We start from the raw sequence: 16541 nt of genomic DNA on the forward strand, positions 1-16541 counted from the left end.
AGACACAAGTCCAGGTGATTTTGAGAGTATGTTTATTAAAGTTTGGGACAGTGAAACAAAGAAAGGGCTTAGGATAGAAGAAACAAGGTCATAGCAACAGAAGTGAGCCTAAGCTGGGCTGCATAGACCCAGGAACAGAAGTCACAGCAAGAGAAGTGAGTTTTGGATGGTATGCTTTGGCTCACCGAAAGTTAAGCAAGAAGAGGGCTCTCTCAGCTCAGGAGAAAGTGAAATTATGTGCCCAAGGAAAGCAGGGGTGGGGTGGGGTGGGGCAGAGCGTAGATGTGCTCAAGGGAGAGTGTGCACTGGATTCTTTGTCGTGAAGGTTTTTATCTGTTTTCTGCAGGTGGGGAATTTTAGGGGAGGTCTCAGTTAGAATCTTCATCAGCTCTCCAGGTGTGTTCTTTAATATGCTGATGTATCAAAATGAGTGTATAGAGAGGTTTGGGATCACTTTCTGATCAGTTTCACCTCTATCTTGGATTTGTCTGGTTCTGATTGGGTTTTTTTTTGTTGTTGGTATTTATTCCCCTGACTTTAGTTGTTTTGGGGTTTGGCTGACACTAATGGCACTAATTGGGTCTCTGTGATCTATCTCGCTGACTGGGGTGATTTAAGCTACCCAGTTCTGGGTTGGGGAGAAGAGATGTAAAACCATTTCTTCCTAAGTGTCCTTGGTTAGGGAGGGTAGGGCTTGTGATTTATTAACTGGCTGTTAATAGTTAGGCCGTTTGTTTAACTATTTTGCCTCGGTTTTCCTCATTCCACTTGTCAAGGAATTTTCCTAGCTTCTTACTGACATGCCTCACTTAAGAGGTGGCAAGCAAGAAGTGGGAGGCTGACCCCAGACAACCTAACTGCAATGACTCTCTACTGTGTGGCACCAACAATCATCACAGGCCCCACTGGGAGTTAAAACTCAAAGGACAATGCATGGGACAGGTCCTGAGCAGGCTGACTCCACCCACAGCTTCCTGTGGAGAGGAGCAGAACTTCCTCTATGAGGACCTGGATTTTACCTTGAGAATGAAGTAAATTAGAGCCAATAAATGAGCACTGTCCCAGGCAATGTGACCCCAGTGCAAGGCAATAGGAGCATATAGGTTTGTCCTGAGAATATTCCTTCATGCTTCTCAGGGACTAACAGGAGAGGTTTGGCCATTTGGTGAAGAGGAAAGCTCTAAGACATATTGGCATATTTTTTTTCTCTTAAGATAGCTGAGGACATCAAGTTCAGAATCAAGCCACATACCTGCCACATTCAGCAGAAAACTGCCGACACAGAGCCAGATTACATTCAAATAGCAAGTTCATTGTGCAAGCTTTCTTGTCCTTGGAGGAAGAGAGTCGAAGTCTTGGCTGCAGATATCTTGCAGCCTAATGATACCTTGCCTTCTACACAGGCAGTGACAGGTAACTGAACCCAGAAAATAACATCCCTTTCAAGTAGAGGTGTCCTGCCTGACTCCACTTCCATTAGAGGACAGCTCCATAAACTGGAATCCAAAGTTCAGTAATAGTGTCATCCACAGGAAGGTCCTGACCGAGTCAGCCAAATGTATTGAACATGTTAGCAATGTGGCCTGAGCTAAAGTCAGTTGTCCAGAAGGTGGCACCTCTGCACATGCCTATGAAGCTATTGAGACAGCTGTCACAGGTGTTGTCCTTTCTCTATTTTTTTTTTGATGTTTATGCCCTAACCCTCTTGAATTGTCTTTTGGGGTAGTTGTGGGAGGTTGGGAATTGTTGACCTCTCTCACATACCCAGTGAGCAGTGAAACCAAAAGATTATATCTACTACTTATTATATACCCTCTATGAGCTGAACACTGATCTGAGCTCATGCATGCATCTCCTGTAGATTTCCTAACAACCGTCACAGTCGGGAGGCCAAAGAAGACACACCTCAGGCTGTGTGGTGGAGGCTAAGGAAAGTGCTTGAGGCCCACATGGATGGCAGGGAGAAGCGGCTCTGAGGGCGAGGGTGACGGAGTGGGGAAGGAGGGAGGATAAACCCAGGCTGCTTTATGTTGGGCAGGGATAACCTGAGTGTAGCTTTGCTCTCATGAGTTGAGAAAAACATTGGTACAAATGTTTCAACACCAATGGGTTTGATTCTAAGATTGCTGATTCACTAGGATCAAGGGGGTGGCCTACTAATGCGGGAATTATAACTAGGGTGATCCTTGAATTCCATGGACAGTATGGTGGTCAGGAAGAGAATGAAAGGATATATCTGGAGAATCTTCCTTTAGCATTTTCATATTTATAAATCCTCACTTAATACCCACTATGTGCCAGGGACTGTCTTAGGCACTGGGAGTAAACTGATGGGTAGATCAGACATGGTTCCTGCCCTCAGGGAGCTTACCATCTAGTGGGGAGAGACCAGCAAAAAATCAACAGTGACAATGTCATGTGCTGAGTGCTCTGATGGGGTGGAGAGCACAGGGTGCTTTAGGAACAAAGGGCAGTGGTATCTGAGGCAGCTGTAAAGACTTGGAATCACTTTCCACAAAGAAGTCATAGACCTAGACCCCATTCCTCCCATGGCCTTCTTCTTCACCTCTCCTAGCTCTAGCCATCTAAACTTCAAAAACAACAGAGCACAATTTGAACTAATAGGAAAACCAAATCCAACATTGACAAGTAAAAATTAATCTGTTTTTGCCCTTATTCACAAGCCTTTCAAAACCCCAAGGTGTGCTTTTCCACTGTCTTTCTGCAGCAGAGCTGACAAGTTCTATTTTTCTCCCTATTCCTCCTTGCATCTGGATGGCACAGGGAGGGCTTGAGGCTCAGTGGTGGTGGCCACCTGACGAGGCTTTTTGGTGAGGATTCTACAAGGTTTGCAGACATCCTGCCAGCTCCACGTGCACATTCCCCGAGATGCTGTCATCCACCTGGACAGCAGGCCTGTGAAAGCTAAGGGAGGCAGTCTGGGAGCCCAGATTTCCTGGACATGGACAAATAATGCCCAGCAAAGGCATCATCAGAGTTTTATAACTAGAAATAGAAGGCAAGTCAGATGGCAACTTATTTATCGGTGAAGAAACTGAGACCAAGATAGTGGTCAAGCAGAGCCAGGACTCACAAACAGGTGAGGACACCCTTAGTCTCCACCTCCCCTCTTCTCCCAGAGTTCCACAATTAGGTGAGGATGAGTCTCCTTCAGGGCTTGGTAGAGATGCTCTTTGCAGGCCCGATCCCAGGACTTGCTGAAGCTGAACAGCGTCCTCATCTTGTCTGGATTGGTGTGCTCAGCCCACACCCTCTCATATTGCTCCTCGCTCAGCACCTGTCCATGCAGCTTGTCCAGGAGTGGGTCTACTGATGTCACTCGAGCCACCAGCTGCTCCCGATGCTGGTCCACAAAGTGCCACGAGGCTGGGGCATCTGGGGGCGGGGGGTGAAGGTGAGGCTGGTAATGAGTAAGAAAGAGTTCCCACCACAATCTCTCCCTCTGATTCCCCACTTCTAACTCGACACTATCCTCAGCTGCTTCCCTGGCTCCTCCTCCCCACTAAGCTATGGACCACCAGAAAGACACCTCTGTCCTCCTTCATGTCAGCCTCTAGCCTAGCATTCTTCTTGAGTTAAGGGTGAGGTTTTGATAGGTTTATGATGGAGGCATCTGAGGTTGTCTCTGGAACGTGTGATGGTCTCCATGGGCACCAATAAGGGCCATGAGGAAGGACTTCTGCTCTGGGTCACACATCTCTTCAAGGCCCGATCCCCTGTGAAATTTTCAATGATGGTTTCCCTTCCTTTCTTTGTTAGCTCCCCTCCTGGACCAGACAGTTCACCCTAGGACCGCCATGGCTCCTGTGGTCTCTAACAGCTGTTACTGACCTGGCAGGGCTGCAGGGACCAGAGTAGCTGCAGGTCTGAGGTCTCCTGGAGAGAAACAGACAGGAAGAAGCTTCTGTTACAGAGGTGGTGATGAACACAAATGATAAGCCTTGAAACTCCTGCACAAGTCTCACTTCTGAGCTGCTTGAGTTCTTAGACAAGCTACAGACTAATTCTAAAAGGACTTACTTACTTGTTTTTAAATTAAAAGAATTATTTGATTTTTATCAAAAATTTTTATTTATTGATTGATTTTAGTGGAGCGAGAGAAAGGGAGAGAGAGAACGAAAGAGAGAGAGAGAGAGAGACAGAGACAGAGACAAGAACATTGGATCTGTTCCTGTATGTGTCCTGACCAGGGATGGAACCAACCACCTCTGTGCTTTGGGTCAATGCTCTAACCGACTGAGCTATCCAGCCAGGGCAAAAAATAAATAAATAAATAAAAATTGATTTTTAGAGAGAGAGAGAGAGAGAGAGAGAGAGAGAGAGAGAGAGGAAGGGGGAGGGGAGAGAGAAAGAGTTAAAGAAAGAAACATTGATTTGTTGTTCTACTTATTTATGTGTTCAGTGGTTGACTCTCATATGTGCCCTGACTGGGAATTGAACCCACAGCTTTGGTGTATAGGGATGACTCTCTAACCAACTCAGATACCTGGCCAGGGTTAATTATAATACAATTTTTTTTTTTACAGGGAAAGAGAGAGAGTCAGAGAGAGGGACAGATAGGGACAGACAGAGAGGAACGGAGAGAGATGGGAAGCATCAATCATCAGTTTTTCGTTGCGACACCTTAGTTGTTCACTGATTGCTTTCTCATATGTGCCTTGACCGTGGGCGTTCAGCAGACCGAATGACCTTTTGCTCGAGCCAAAGACCTTGGGTCCAAGCTAGTGAGCTTTTTGCTCAAGCCAGATGAGCCTGCGTTCAAGCTGGCGACCTCGGGGTCTCGAACCTGGGTCCTCAGCATCCCAATTCGATGCTCTATCCCCTTGTGCCACCACCTGGTCAGGCTATAATACAGTTTTTAAAAAAAGATTTTATTTATTGATTTTTGAGAAAGGAGAGACAAAGAACAGCAGGGGGAAGGGAGTGGAATGGGAAGCACAACTCGCAGTTTCTTCTCATATGTGCCTTGACCAGACAAGCCCAGGGTTTTGAACCAGCAACCTTAGCATTCCAGGTCAATGCCTTATCTACTGTGCCACTACAGGTCAGGATCTAATACAATTTAAACTAAAGGTTGCAAATGAATTCATTCCTCATGCATATGGGGAAACTAAGGCCCAGAAGCCATGATCATAGACAGAGACAGAAAGAAACAGAGAGAGCGCGAGAGAGAGAGCAATTTCTTTGTCAACACTGCAGACATGGTTTAATTTAGTCTTGGCCAGAATGGGACCTGGTGGAGAAATAACCAAGTTCCTTGCTAGATAGCTTCAACTATGAGATCTTCTTTTTTTTTTTTTGTATTTTTCTGAAGCTGGAAACGGGGAGGCAGTCTGATAGACTCCTGCATGCGCCCGACCGGGATCCACCTGGCATGCTCACCAGGGGGTGATGCTCTGCCCATCCGGGGTGTCGCTCTGTTGCGTCCAGAGCCATTCTAGCGCCTGAGGCAGAGGCCACAGAGCCGTTCCCAGCACCCGGGCCATCTTTGCTCCAATGGAGCCTCACTGCAGGAGGGGAAGAGAAGAGAGAGATAGAGAGGAAGGAGAGGGGGAGGGGTGGAGAAGCAGATGGGCACCTCTCCTGTGTGCCCTGGCTGGGAATCGAACCCGGGACTCCCGCATGCCAGGCCGACGCTCTACAGCTGAGCCAACCAGCCAGGGCCCAGATCTTCTTATTCTGAGTGGAAGTCTACCTCTCTGTCCTTGTTTGGTCTTTTAGACTCACACTGTTTGCCTGACCAGGCGGTGGCGCAGTGGATAGATCGTTGGACTGGGATGTGGAAGGACCCAGGTTCGAGACCCCAAGGTTGCCAGCTTGAGCGTGGGCTCATCTGGCTTGAGCAAAAGCTCACCAGCTTGGACCCAGGGTCGCTGGCTCCAGCAAGGGGTTACTCAGTCTGCTGAAGGCCCGCAGTCAAGGCACATATGAGAAAGCAATCAATGAACAACTAAGAAGTCGCAACGCGCAATGAAAAACTAATCATTGATGCTTCTCATCTGTCTCCATTCCTGTCTGTCTGTCCCTGTCTATCCCTCTGACTCCCTCTCTGTCTCTGTAAAAAAATAAATAAATAAAAATTAAAAAAAAATAGACTCACACTGTTTATTTGAATTTTAATATCAGAATCAAGAATCAAGATCAAGAAAATCTTAGCACTTGGAAGTAATGGGTGAATTAATTTTAATGGGAAAACAAACAACAATAGAGGAAGGGGGTTAAACAGTTACTTGCATAAGAAGAGGAAGGGGGAGTCCACAGCAGCTCATTTGGGCAAGTCCGGAGTGACCTATAATGTGGGGAGGTGAGCACAAGCACAGGGGAGCTCCGGTCGTGGTGCTGGGAGCACTGAGTTTATTCAGATGGAGGGAGTAGATGTTCTATGTCTCCTCCTTGCTGATTGGATGGTCTTAGAGCCCATCCTGACTCCTCTTCAAATGGGTTCATCTACTGAGGTAGGCAACTGGGATGGCAGAGTTTTGAAAATCCAGACTATAAGAGGAATGGTGGAAGGAACTAGACATGTTTAACTGTTAATACATGGACAGTGTGGAGACATCAAGCTGCATGGGAGAGGGCATGTGGCTTAGAGTCAGATTAACTTGAGTTCAAATTCTGGTTACATGGCTGTTATGTAACTAGAAAAAGTTCACAGAACTTCTTTGGGCTATTGTCATCAGGAAATTGTGACCACACACACACACATTCTGTAATTGACTTGACTTTCTAAGCTCCCTGGACTTGACTTTACCTGATTTCACCAAAGCTTCCCACACCACAGTTCCATCTTCCTTGTTTTTCATGTGCAGCCTGATCCTTGTCCTCAAACAGCTAATGGATATCTCACAGAAGAGCTGGGGTTCATGAGGGCTCCGATAGCAGAGCTCCAGTTCCTGTAGAAAGAGTCATGTGAGAAGCCACCATTCATCCTGAAAGTGAGGTCTCTCCCCATCTGACACCTTCTAGGCCCTGCTCAGCCCCATGGGGACCCTTGGATGATCTGCACTGAAATTAATTGCCACTTCACGCACTGCTCTTTTCCTCGTTTCCCATAAATCCTGACTCAGAAGGAGGAGGAAACCGTGGGGTGCCCATGGTTGAGACAGGACTTACTTATAATGTAGTGCTCACACATCCTAATCCAGATCCTCCGCCCCCCTTCTGAACCAGATTGTTCTTCCTCTACCTCCCCCATTTTGACCTCAAATCCTCATTTCTCCTGCCAAAGCCTGTCTTCTCAATGGGTCCTACGCTTGACCCACTTTCCATCAAGAAAATTTATATTCATCCCCTTTCCTAAATCACACTCAAGACAACTTTTTTTTTTTTTTACTGTAAGACTGCACAGAGAGTTTTATTACCACCCCAGTGCTTACACCATCATTTTAAGAGATGTTAAGAAGGATGTAAACACTACCCTGAATCTGATGGCAGTAACAACAGAAGTGTTCATGTTAACGTCAGAGCCACTATTAGGACTATACCATTGACACCCCATTTGAGCTTAGGCTCCCAGGGGCGCCACCTTTGTCATTTGAAAGCACAGCTCAGCCCTGGCCGGTTGGCTCAGCGGTAGAGCGTCGGCCTAGCGTGCGGAGGACCCGGGTTCGATTCCCGGCCAGGGCACACAGGAGAAGCGCCCATTTGCTTCTCCACCTCTCCGCCGCGCTTTCCTCTCTGTCTCTCTCTTCCCCTCCCGCTGCCAAGGCTCCATTGGAGCAAAGATGGCCCGGGCGCTGGGGATGGCTCTGTGGCCTCTGCCTCAGGCGCTAGAGTGGCTCTGGTCGCAATATGGCGACGCCCAGGATGGGCAGAGCGTCGCCCCCTGGTGGGCAGAGCGGCGCCCCTGGTGGGCGTGCCGGGTGGATCCCGGTCGGGCGCATGCGGGAGTCTGTCTGACTGTCTCTCCCTGTTTCCAGCTTCAGAAAAATGAAAAAAAAAAAATCAAATGAAATGAAAGCACAGCTCAGGGAAGATCCTCAGAGTGGCACAGCCACCACCTTAATCCGTTCTCAGGAATTGGCTCCAAATGGAGAAATCAAGTCAGGTCACATCCCACATCCTGGAAGCATGAGAGGAGGCAAGGCCATGTCAGCAGCATTGCGATTTGCTCTCTGCTCTCAGGGTCTCCTGTTCCAGTTTAATTTTGTCCACATCGTTGTCTTCACTAGGAAAGCTCTGGTGGTTCACAAGAATGTTCTCCACTAGGAACTGGGCTTCTTCTTCTATGTTTATGTTATCCTTGGCAGAGGTTTCAAACCATCCAGTGAAGCCATGTTCCTTGCAGAACTGGTCCATCTGGGAAGGATTCTGGCCACCGTCCTTTTTCTGGTCACATTTATTAGCTAAGAGAACAGCAGGAATAGGGCCACCGCTTGGAAAATGGACTTTACTGTTCAGATCACTCTCCCATTTTAAGACTGCCTCAAACGTGGAACCTCTCGATATATCAAAGACTACAAAAGCACCGACAGCTTCTTTATAGTACACATGGGTCATGTTGCCAAACCGCTCCTGCCCCGTGATGTCCCACAGCTACAGGCGCACCAGCGTCCTGCTGTCCCAGTTGAGGACCTTGAGCGCGAAGTCCACCCCAATGGTGGCCCGGTAATGCTGGAAGAAGAGCTGGTGCACGTAGTGCTTGATGATGCTGGTCTTGCCCACGCTGAGCTCGCCGATGACCAGCACTTTGAAGAGGTGCTCGCGGCAGTGGCGGCCGCTCCCCGGCCCGGGTTTCCCGCCCCACCGCCCGCCATGCGCCCCCCGGCCCCGCTCCAGCAGGCAGGTGCTCTCAAGCTCCAGCCCCGCGCTGGGTCGATACTTCCCCGAGACCGCACCCGCCACCAAGACAACTCTTGATTCCCAGCTATCTTCCAAACATGTTCCCTCCCCAGTTTCCCTACACTCAATGAGACTACAACCCACTGAGCACACACATTCCAGGTTTAGACATCTTTCTTAACTCCTACCTTTCTCTTTCATATTCTAAATCCTACTGGCTCTACCTCCAATACATACCCTGCATCCATCAACTTATCTTTATCTCCTCTGCTACCTCCTTAGTCAAGCTTCATCAGCTTCTGCCTATACTATTGCAATAGCCTTTGACTTGTCTTTGTTTTCACTTTTTCTTTTTTTGAGTGAGAGCACAAGAGAGACAGAGAAACATTAACTTGTTGCTGCACCTAGTTGTACACCCATTGATTGCTTCTCATATGTGCCCTGACTGGGGTTTGAACTGGCAACCCTGGGACCTTGGGATCAAGCCAGTGACCTTGGTTCTCTGGATGATGCTCTATCCACTGCTTAACTTCTTATCATCCATTCTTATCCAGCAGCCAGAAGCATCTATAAGAAACTAAATCAGGTCTTGTATTACCAAGTAAGAGCCTCTAGTCTAAGGCATTGTTATTACACTTAGAAAAAAAATCAAACTCCATATCAGGGTAACAAGGTCATTGGGCTCTAGGAAATCTGTACGTCTTGTGTGACCCCCCATCTACCTCCTCATTGTTACCACACTGACCTCCATTTTTGTCATGTGGAGGGATAAAGGGTGGTTGCTCCTCTATGCCTCTGTACCTGTAGTGCTCTGACACAAATGTTCACCTCCCAAATCCTTCTTTTCACTCGGTCTCAGCTCAAATGTCATTGACTGTAGACTTCTCCCCTGACACCCAGTGTAAAGTAGCCCAAGTCACTCTCTTAAATGACCTACTTGTGTTTTCTTCATGGAACTTCATGGTTCCTGGTCTATTTCTTTATATATATAGGTCTCATCCCACTAGGACATCATCTTCCCAAGGGCAGGACCTTGTCTGTCTTGTTCAATGAACTATCCCTATTTAAGACAGCAAATAGCTGGTATTGGGTAAATGCTTGTTAAATGACTGAATCATGTTTCCCATCCCTGTTAAAAACTGACATAGGCAAACTAATGCTATTGTTCTTGGATTCATGTTTTCCTATGAAAAAATATATATCACATCCTCCTAACTACTGTACATCCATTCCTTCTGTTGTCATCACTTAAGGTAGTTTGAAGACTCATCTGACAATGGAGGGGAAAAGAATTGACCTTGGTTCAACAAAAGATTGCCGTTCAGTGGAAACTTAAACCCTAAGCAGCAAAATCTGGGTGAGGGTGAGCATGGATGAATGTCTAGTGGCCTTTGGTGGAAAGAACAAAAGATAGCCCCTAATGTCTAGGAACTGAAGTGATGCTCACAGCTAGCCCTCAGTGTGATTACAAACATGGCTGAGGCTGCCATCTTGGCCATGTTGAGCTCCTGTTGGACACACACAGTCTTAGAATGTCCCTTATGGACAGGTTACCATGCAACCCACACAATGCCAAATATAATCCTACCCCACTAAACTGCTGACTGCTATGTAAGAAATTATGGCTTTATGCTTGCTATGTCTGCCCTTCCCAGAGATAAATTTGCTGAGGTTCCTAATCAGAATTGCCATGCCTTCTGACAAGACCAGATCTAGACCAAATATCCATTTCCTTGGATCTTCCTTCAAATTACCCAAACAAGTTTGACATCCTGAAACAGGTTCTTTCTGAGGCCCTTGTCCTGTGAGGCCCACAGTCCCCATGGTGTGTGTTCTCTGGCTGCAGTGAGTAATGACTTCAGTGCATTCAGCTACAGATGTTGCTGCTGGATTTGGCTGCAGAGCATCAACACCCTATAGCCCAACTATTCTCAGTGTCCCTAAGTGCACCCCATTGCTGTTCCTGTCCTGAATGTGACCCTGTCTCCTGCTAGTTACCTTTCTCCCAACTTCTGAAGCATTCCTGCTCATCCCTAATATCACATACTGTCTGCCCAATCCCAATTCACACTATCCCTGTGACAGCTCCAAGACCTACCCCACAGCTATTCTCAAGCATGACCTCTGACTCCAAGGAATGGGGAACATCTGAGCTGCTCACCTCAGGGATTATTTCCATCTTCTGTGAACCAGACACAGTGTATCGGGAGCCCATGCAAAGTGGGGTCAGCGGCGGTGGCTTGGGTATTCGCACAAACTTGAACTTCTTTTCTTCATCATCTATGGCCTAGGGAGCATACAGAACATGGTCAGGAAGGATGGTGTCTGGGTCTGGCTCAGGGACTCCACCCTATGGAGTCTGATCTGAGCAAAGTAGGGTGATGCTTCCACACGTTTATGTATATGGAAGGAGCTATACCCTCCATGGGATATTGAGCCTATGGTTACCTGTACCATTTCCCCCCTCGACTGCTCCACAGAAAGCCTCAGGGTTTGCCTCTGCCACGTTCAAGGTTGGATTTGGGCAAGACTAGGGGAGCAGTAAGAATGGAAGAACAGAGACAGCTTTTGGCATGGGACACTGTCATCGTTCTGAATCCTGGAAAGGGGTTGATGAGTGATGAGTGATGCATCCAGTAATGAGTTATGGAGCAGTGAACCCAGCTGGGGAAGGCCTTAGGGACCCAGGAAACCAGTCCTGCTGAGCAGGGACAGGATTATTCATCTACTTCAAGTTTTCTGTTTTTAAGAGCCCATCCTTATGCCCAAGTTGACCCTTCTCGGGGACTCTCTGGCTGCATGTCATGTCTCTTTCAGACCACTTTTGCCTGGCCTTTCTGGCTCTTGGTGCTACCTTGCGAATGGAACAGTCATTGGGAATCAGGTAGAGGTGGAAGGTGACTTCCTTGTGATGAAGGTGATGGTAGAGCAACACATTGGAGGTGATGGGAATGCGCAGGGCAGCATGGATTATTCTCAGCAGAACTCCCACGGGGGAGAAGCTGGGTTTCTCCAGAACTATGTAATGTGGCTCCACCCTGTCTGGCTTCTCCAGCAGTAACCCCTCCTCTTTAATGTGAGCCACTTGGAACAAGGAGACATCCACATGTTTCCCTGAAAAAAAGGAATTTGAGAAACAAGATTTAGTGCTCTCGGTCTTGGCAGGGGCAGTGTGGTTCTCAGGGAGGCTCAGTGCCCTCTCAGGGGGACCCAGGTAAAAGAGCTAGAATGACTGGGCCTGGGTTTTATTGGAGCTGCTGGCAATAGGTTCTCTGCAGTGGGAGCACTGAAGGAAACCCCTCAATCCAAACCTACACACAGCTCCTAGTCCTGGATCCAGGAGAGATATTGATCCCATAGATACCTGTGCTGGTGTGCATTCTGTAACAGTGAAGTCCATTGAGTAATGCTTGCAGGCCTGACTTTTGGCAGGGAGAAAACCAAAAAGAGGGAGAGTGGAAGATGGAGTGACCGAGGGTAGGGTACATTTTAAAGTGTTTGGTCACCCCACCACTCAGTCTTCATTTTTGGAAGAAACTCCTTCTCCATCACTGTGTGGGTCTTGGCAGGACACAAGCTAGATCTTTCATTTGGGAACCTTATTCTTCCATGAAGTGATGACACAGGTGTGTGACCAAGACTTGATCCAGTGGATGCTCCTAACCAGGACCTTGATCTAGGGGTGGCGAAGCGCAAATGAAAAGACAGCGATTCCTTTGGCAGCAGCAGCAGCAATGAATTCAAGAGCTCAGCAGTCTCCATGGCAGGAGGCTTCTGTAGTGGTCGTGTCTGCTGTAGTGGTCTCTCATATTTTTCTTCTTTGGACCTTGGCTGTGCTTTTTGTTCTCAACAGTATGTGGTTACTTTTCTTTTTTCTTGTTAGAACTTGTTGCATAATAGTTTCTTGTCTATGAGCTATTCAATAATATCCTAATCCATTCTTTTTCTGCCCAAATCAGCCTAAATTGGTTTCTTTCATTGCGGTCGAGAACCCTGATCAGTGCAGCAGGTGTGGATGCTGTCACCACAAGAGAGAACTTGAAGGATGAAGTCTGGTAATGGGAGACACTGGACTAGAAGTCAGGAGTTCTGGCTCCATGCCTGTGTTTCCTGGCAACAGTGCAGGAGGTTTCTGGGCCACAGAGGGACATCCAACAAGCTGACAGGCCCTCCATCTGCATGGGCACCAATCAGTACATAGTTGACAGATTTACTACCAAAAGGGGCTGTGAAACCTGCTACATAAGATGCATTCCCCCTCCCCAAAAGTGGAGGGGAAAATGCTCGTGCATCTTATGGAGCGAAAAATATGGTATTTTATTAAATATTTTACACATCATTTGGTTCAAAATATTTTTTTTCCTACTTTCCTCCTTAAAACCCTAGAGTGTCTTATGATCAGGTATGTCTTTTGGAGCAAAAAAATACGGTAAGTGTCCTCATTTATTATTATTATTTGCATGAAAAATAGCATCATAGTGGAATACACCAGCTGACAAAATGTAGAGTATTTACATCTAATCTCACCAAGCAGGACAACTACCATTACCATCGTTGCCTTTTCCATTAGTCTTTCTGTTCAGCAACATCTTTTCATGGTTCCATTATAGGCCACGTGTCTTCATCTCCTGCCTTTCCCACAGTAGTGTAAATTGTTGCAAGCGTCTGCAGACTGTTCTGATGACCGCAGCATGTGATCCCGGCTGGCAGATGAAGCATCCAGTGGCTCACTGCTCCCTTCTTGTTGAGGTTGCTCCACCTGGTCGCCATGATAGATAGCACTGCAACACACATGTTTGTCAGAGAACTTTTCTATTTCCCTTGGGTTGTTACCTTGGAATTGATAAGTCCCCAGGGATAAGAAGAGTGTGTGAAAGGATGTAAACATTTCTATGACTTGCCATGTTTTGCCAAATTGCTTCTCCAACAGGTGGTGCATTTTGCACTGCTTTGGTGATACTAAGTGGATATTGTCACCTTGCTCTCCACAGCCCTGATCTGCCCTCACTTGTTAGATGGGACAACTGAAACCTGTGGAGAAGTGCTTTTTATCAAGGTCATGAGCCAGCTGCAGCCCTAGGGTGAGATCATTGCACTCAGACCGTAGGTCACGGCACTTATACTCTGTGTCATGCTAATTTGGCAGAATCCTGGAAAGTGCTGTGTATGTCCAACTCACCTTGCTAGGGCGATCAACTGTCCTGGCTTGCCTAAGACTGAGAGGGCTAACAACTATGTAGGACCACACCAATGAAGGTTATAAAGCAAGTGGTGCCCAATTCTTAAATGAGGCCACTATTAGGCCCTGAGGTCATCATTTCCAGAACAAGCAGCAGCTTCAGCCCAGATAGCAGGCAACAGGGATTCCTGGAGGGGGCTTGGTTTCCTGGCTGGGCCCAGCACAGTGAGCTACGAGGAGACTTCGTGTACTTTTTCTCTTGCACTTTGTACAGTATCCCAAGGGAAATGTCGTGTCTGGTTACAGGGTGAGGTCCAGAATGGGCCTGTAAAAAGCTGGTGGACATGGGCTTGGGCAGGCCTGGGTGGGTGTGGGTGTGGGTGTAGCTCTCCTCCTGGCGGTAATACACCTGGGTTAGAATCCCAACCCTGGCCAAGCATCTTCATCTCTCAGAGCTTTGGTTTCCTCATAGGTATAATGGGGGAAACCATAGTACCTAACTCACTATGTCATTGTGATAATCAAGATAACATGAATATATATGGAGCTGCCTTGCATGATATCAGGAACAGACTGCTGTATAATTGTCAGAGTTGTAATTATTAATCATGTCTCAGGAGCCCTCAAAGGAAAGTGCTACTACTTGGCGAATTCACTCTTGTCCAGATGTGGCCTTCAATCTCCAAATTTCAGGTTTGATTCCTGTGTGCTTAGAGTAGACGGTTTCCCCTTCCTTTGGCAAATCTCATTTCCCCGGTCCACCAGAAGGGGGTACGAGACTGACCAGGAAATGGCTAGGGTGTCCTTGTCACAGGGAGGGAACAGCTCACTCACCCCTGAGACAGTGGTGTGACTGTGGTGCTGTGAGCAAGAGCTAAGGCACATTATGTCCTCTCGGGCCCCGTTGTTGCATTCCGTCTCCAGGCTATAAACATATGAGGTTCTCCTTCCTGGAACAGACTTGTGTAGAGCAGAGAGTGGCAATGTAGCCCTGAGAATCCCAGGCCAAGGGTAGACCAAGTTCTCTCACTGCTGTGCAGAGTTGAACTTATTGACTGCACTGGCCAAGCCCGTCTCCCTGACACAGCACTTGGAGATTCCCTGGGTCTAGGTCTCCCTTTGTAGAAGGGGCAGGTTATTGTTGTGGTGGCTTTATTTATCACTCTATAGCTGGTCTGGTGGGAAGAAGCAACCCATCCTAGCTCACTGTCCGAGTCCTCAGGACCTTCTTTTCAACTTCGCCATGTCAATGGGTCTCTATAGTACCTGAACAACCTCACAACTCCCTCTACACCGTTTACTCCTGACTCTTTTCTGGTTAACCAACCCTAGTCAGCATGTCCGTCCAGCCAGGCGCCCCTGGACCCCTGAGTCTTTCCCCTCGGGCCTGGCCTCCGTTTCTCCTGTGTCTGTGCTATCCTTCTGATGTGCAGCTTATTTACCAAACTTTGTGGTCTCAACAAACGAGCCTCCTCTGGGTCTGGGCAGTTCTTTGCTTTTTTGCCGGGGTCCAGCCCCGGGGGGGATCCAGGGGTCCCACAGGAAGAGACGGCGTCGGCGAAATCGAGTGAGAGAGCCGAATTCTTTTCTTTCTCTTTATTCTCTAGTTAGCATTTACTGCCAGGCATCTCTGCTCAATGCTAGTATAGCTCCCTTTTTATACACACACACTGAGTTACAATTACATGGTGTTAATCATTGCTTCTGTTTCACTATGTTTACATGTTTCTGGATAACAGTTAATTTATATCTATAAATTACAAACCAGGTAGCAAATCATTCAAAATACAAAATAACTTGAATAGTGATAACAACATCGGTAAAAGCTTTTAAGGTATTAGTACTAAAAGTTAACTAACTTTACTGCTGTTGTGAGTTAAGGGGCAGAGAGAGATTAGCAGACGAGATTATTAAGGACTAACAATGGACAACCGTTTGCTCAGATAAATGGCTTTGAGTTTAAGCAGTGTCCTACTTTTTCTCACAAGATTCTAAAAGGCTTGCCTATAAAGAAATTGACAGAACATTAAGAATAGCTTTCACCCAAAGATATACAGAGTGCACTTGCAAGATAGCCTAGTAGCAACATAAGACATTAATTGTTATTACTTCTATGGATTTCCCTACATTTCTCTCATTATTAAAGAATTTTGGAAAGTATGTAAATCTTATGAGAACATCTCATTGAGAAAGCCTAGCAATTGCCTTTAGTCAAAAGACAATTCTCTTAGTAAAACACTCTTTTCTTGCTGACTGCGCTTTCATCCTAGGCCACACAATGGGCCATTTTATTATACCTTACCTAAGATACTATTGTCTAGTCAAATATTACTTATTTATTATATTTAAACACTAGTTAAGTTCTACCTCTATTCTTCTCAGAGTGTATCACTATCTGCAGATCAAATAAGCAAGAAGAAAGGAATGTTTCTTTACTCTATTACATGAAAAGGCTAGGAGGAAAAATGTTGAATTAAGTGAAGGCCGAGAGGTGCTCTGTGCACAGCCACTGCCTCCTATCTAGTCACAAGTCACAATCTATTCTTTCTAACATGATTAA

At 46.8% G+C, this 16541-nt stretch overlaps 1 protein-coding gene and 1 pseudogene across 2 annotated transcripts in view; both read right to left on the reverse strand.

Annotated features, from left to right (window-relative positions):
• Nucleotides 1-1995: 1995 nt before the first annotated feature.
• The window catches only part of NLRP1 (NLR family pyrin domain containing 1), a 43444-nt gene continuing 28898 nt past the window's right edge, over nucleotides 1996-16541 (reverse strand). Inside the window, exons 6-10 of one of the 2 annotated variants that reach the window (XM_066363361.1) lie at nucleotides 11657-11916; nucleotides 10964-11089; nucleotides 6773-6914; nucleotides 3853-3897; nucleotides 1996-3387 (exon numbers count right to left, since the gene is read on the reverse strand). In XM_066363361.1, coding sequence (XP_066219458.1) covers nucleotides 3113-3387; nucleotides 3853-3897; nucleotides 6773-6914; nucleotides 10964-11089; nucleotides 11657-11916 — 848 coding nt within the window. In that variant the 3' untranslated portion in view covers nucleotides 1996-3112. The remainder of the gene's footprint in view (nucleotides 3388-3852; nucleotides 3898-6772; nucleotides 6915-10963; nucleotides 11090-11656; nucleotides 11917-16541) is intronic. The other variant, XM_066363362.1, reaches the window with a different exon arrangement.
• On the reverse strand, nucleotides 7987-8777 carry LOC136391601 (ras-related protein Rab-32 pseudogene; annotated as a pseudogene).

The sequence above is a fragment of the Saccopteryx leptura genome, chromosome 2 (genome assembly GCF_036850995.1).
Source record: "Saccopteryx leptura isolate mSacLep1 chromosome 2, mSacLep1_pri_phased_curated, whole genome shotgun sequence".
In the NCBI taxonomy this organism is placed as follows: Eukaryota; Metazoa; Chordata; class Mammalia; order Chiroptera; family Emballonuridae; genus Saccopteryx; species Saccopteryx leptura.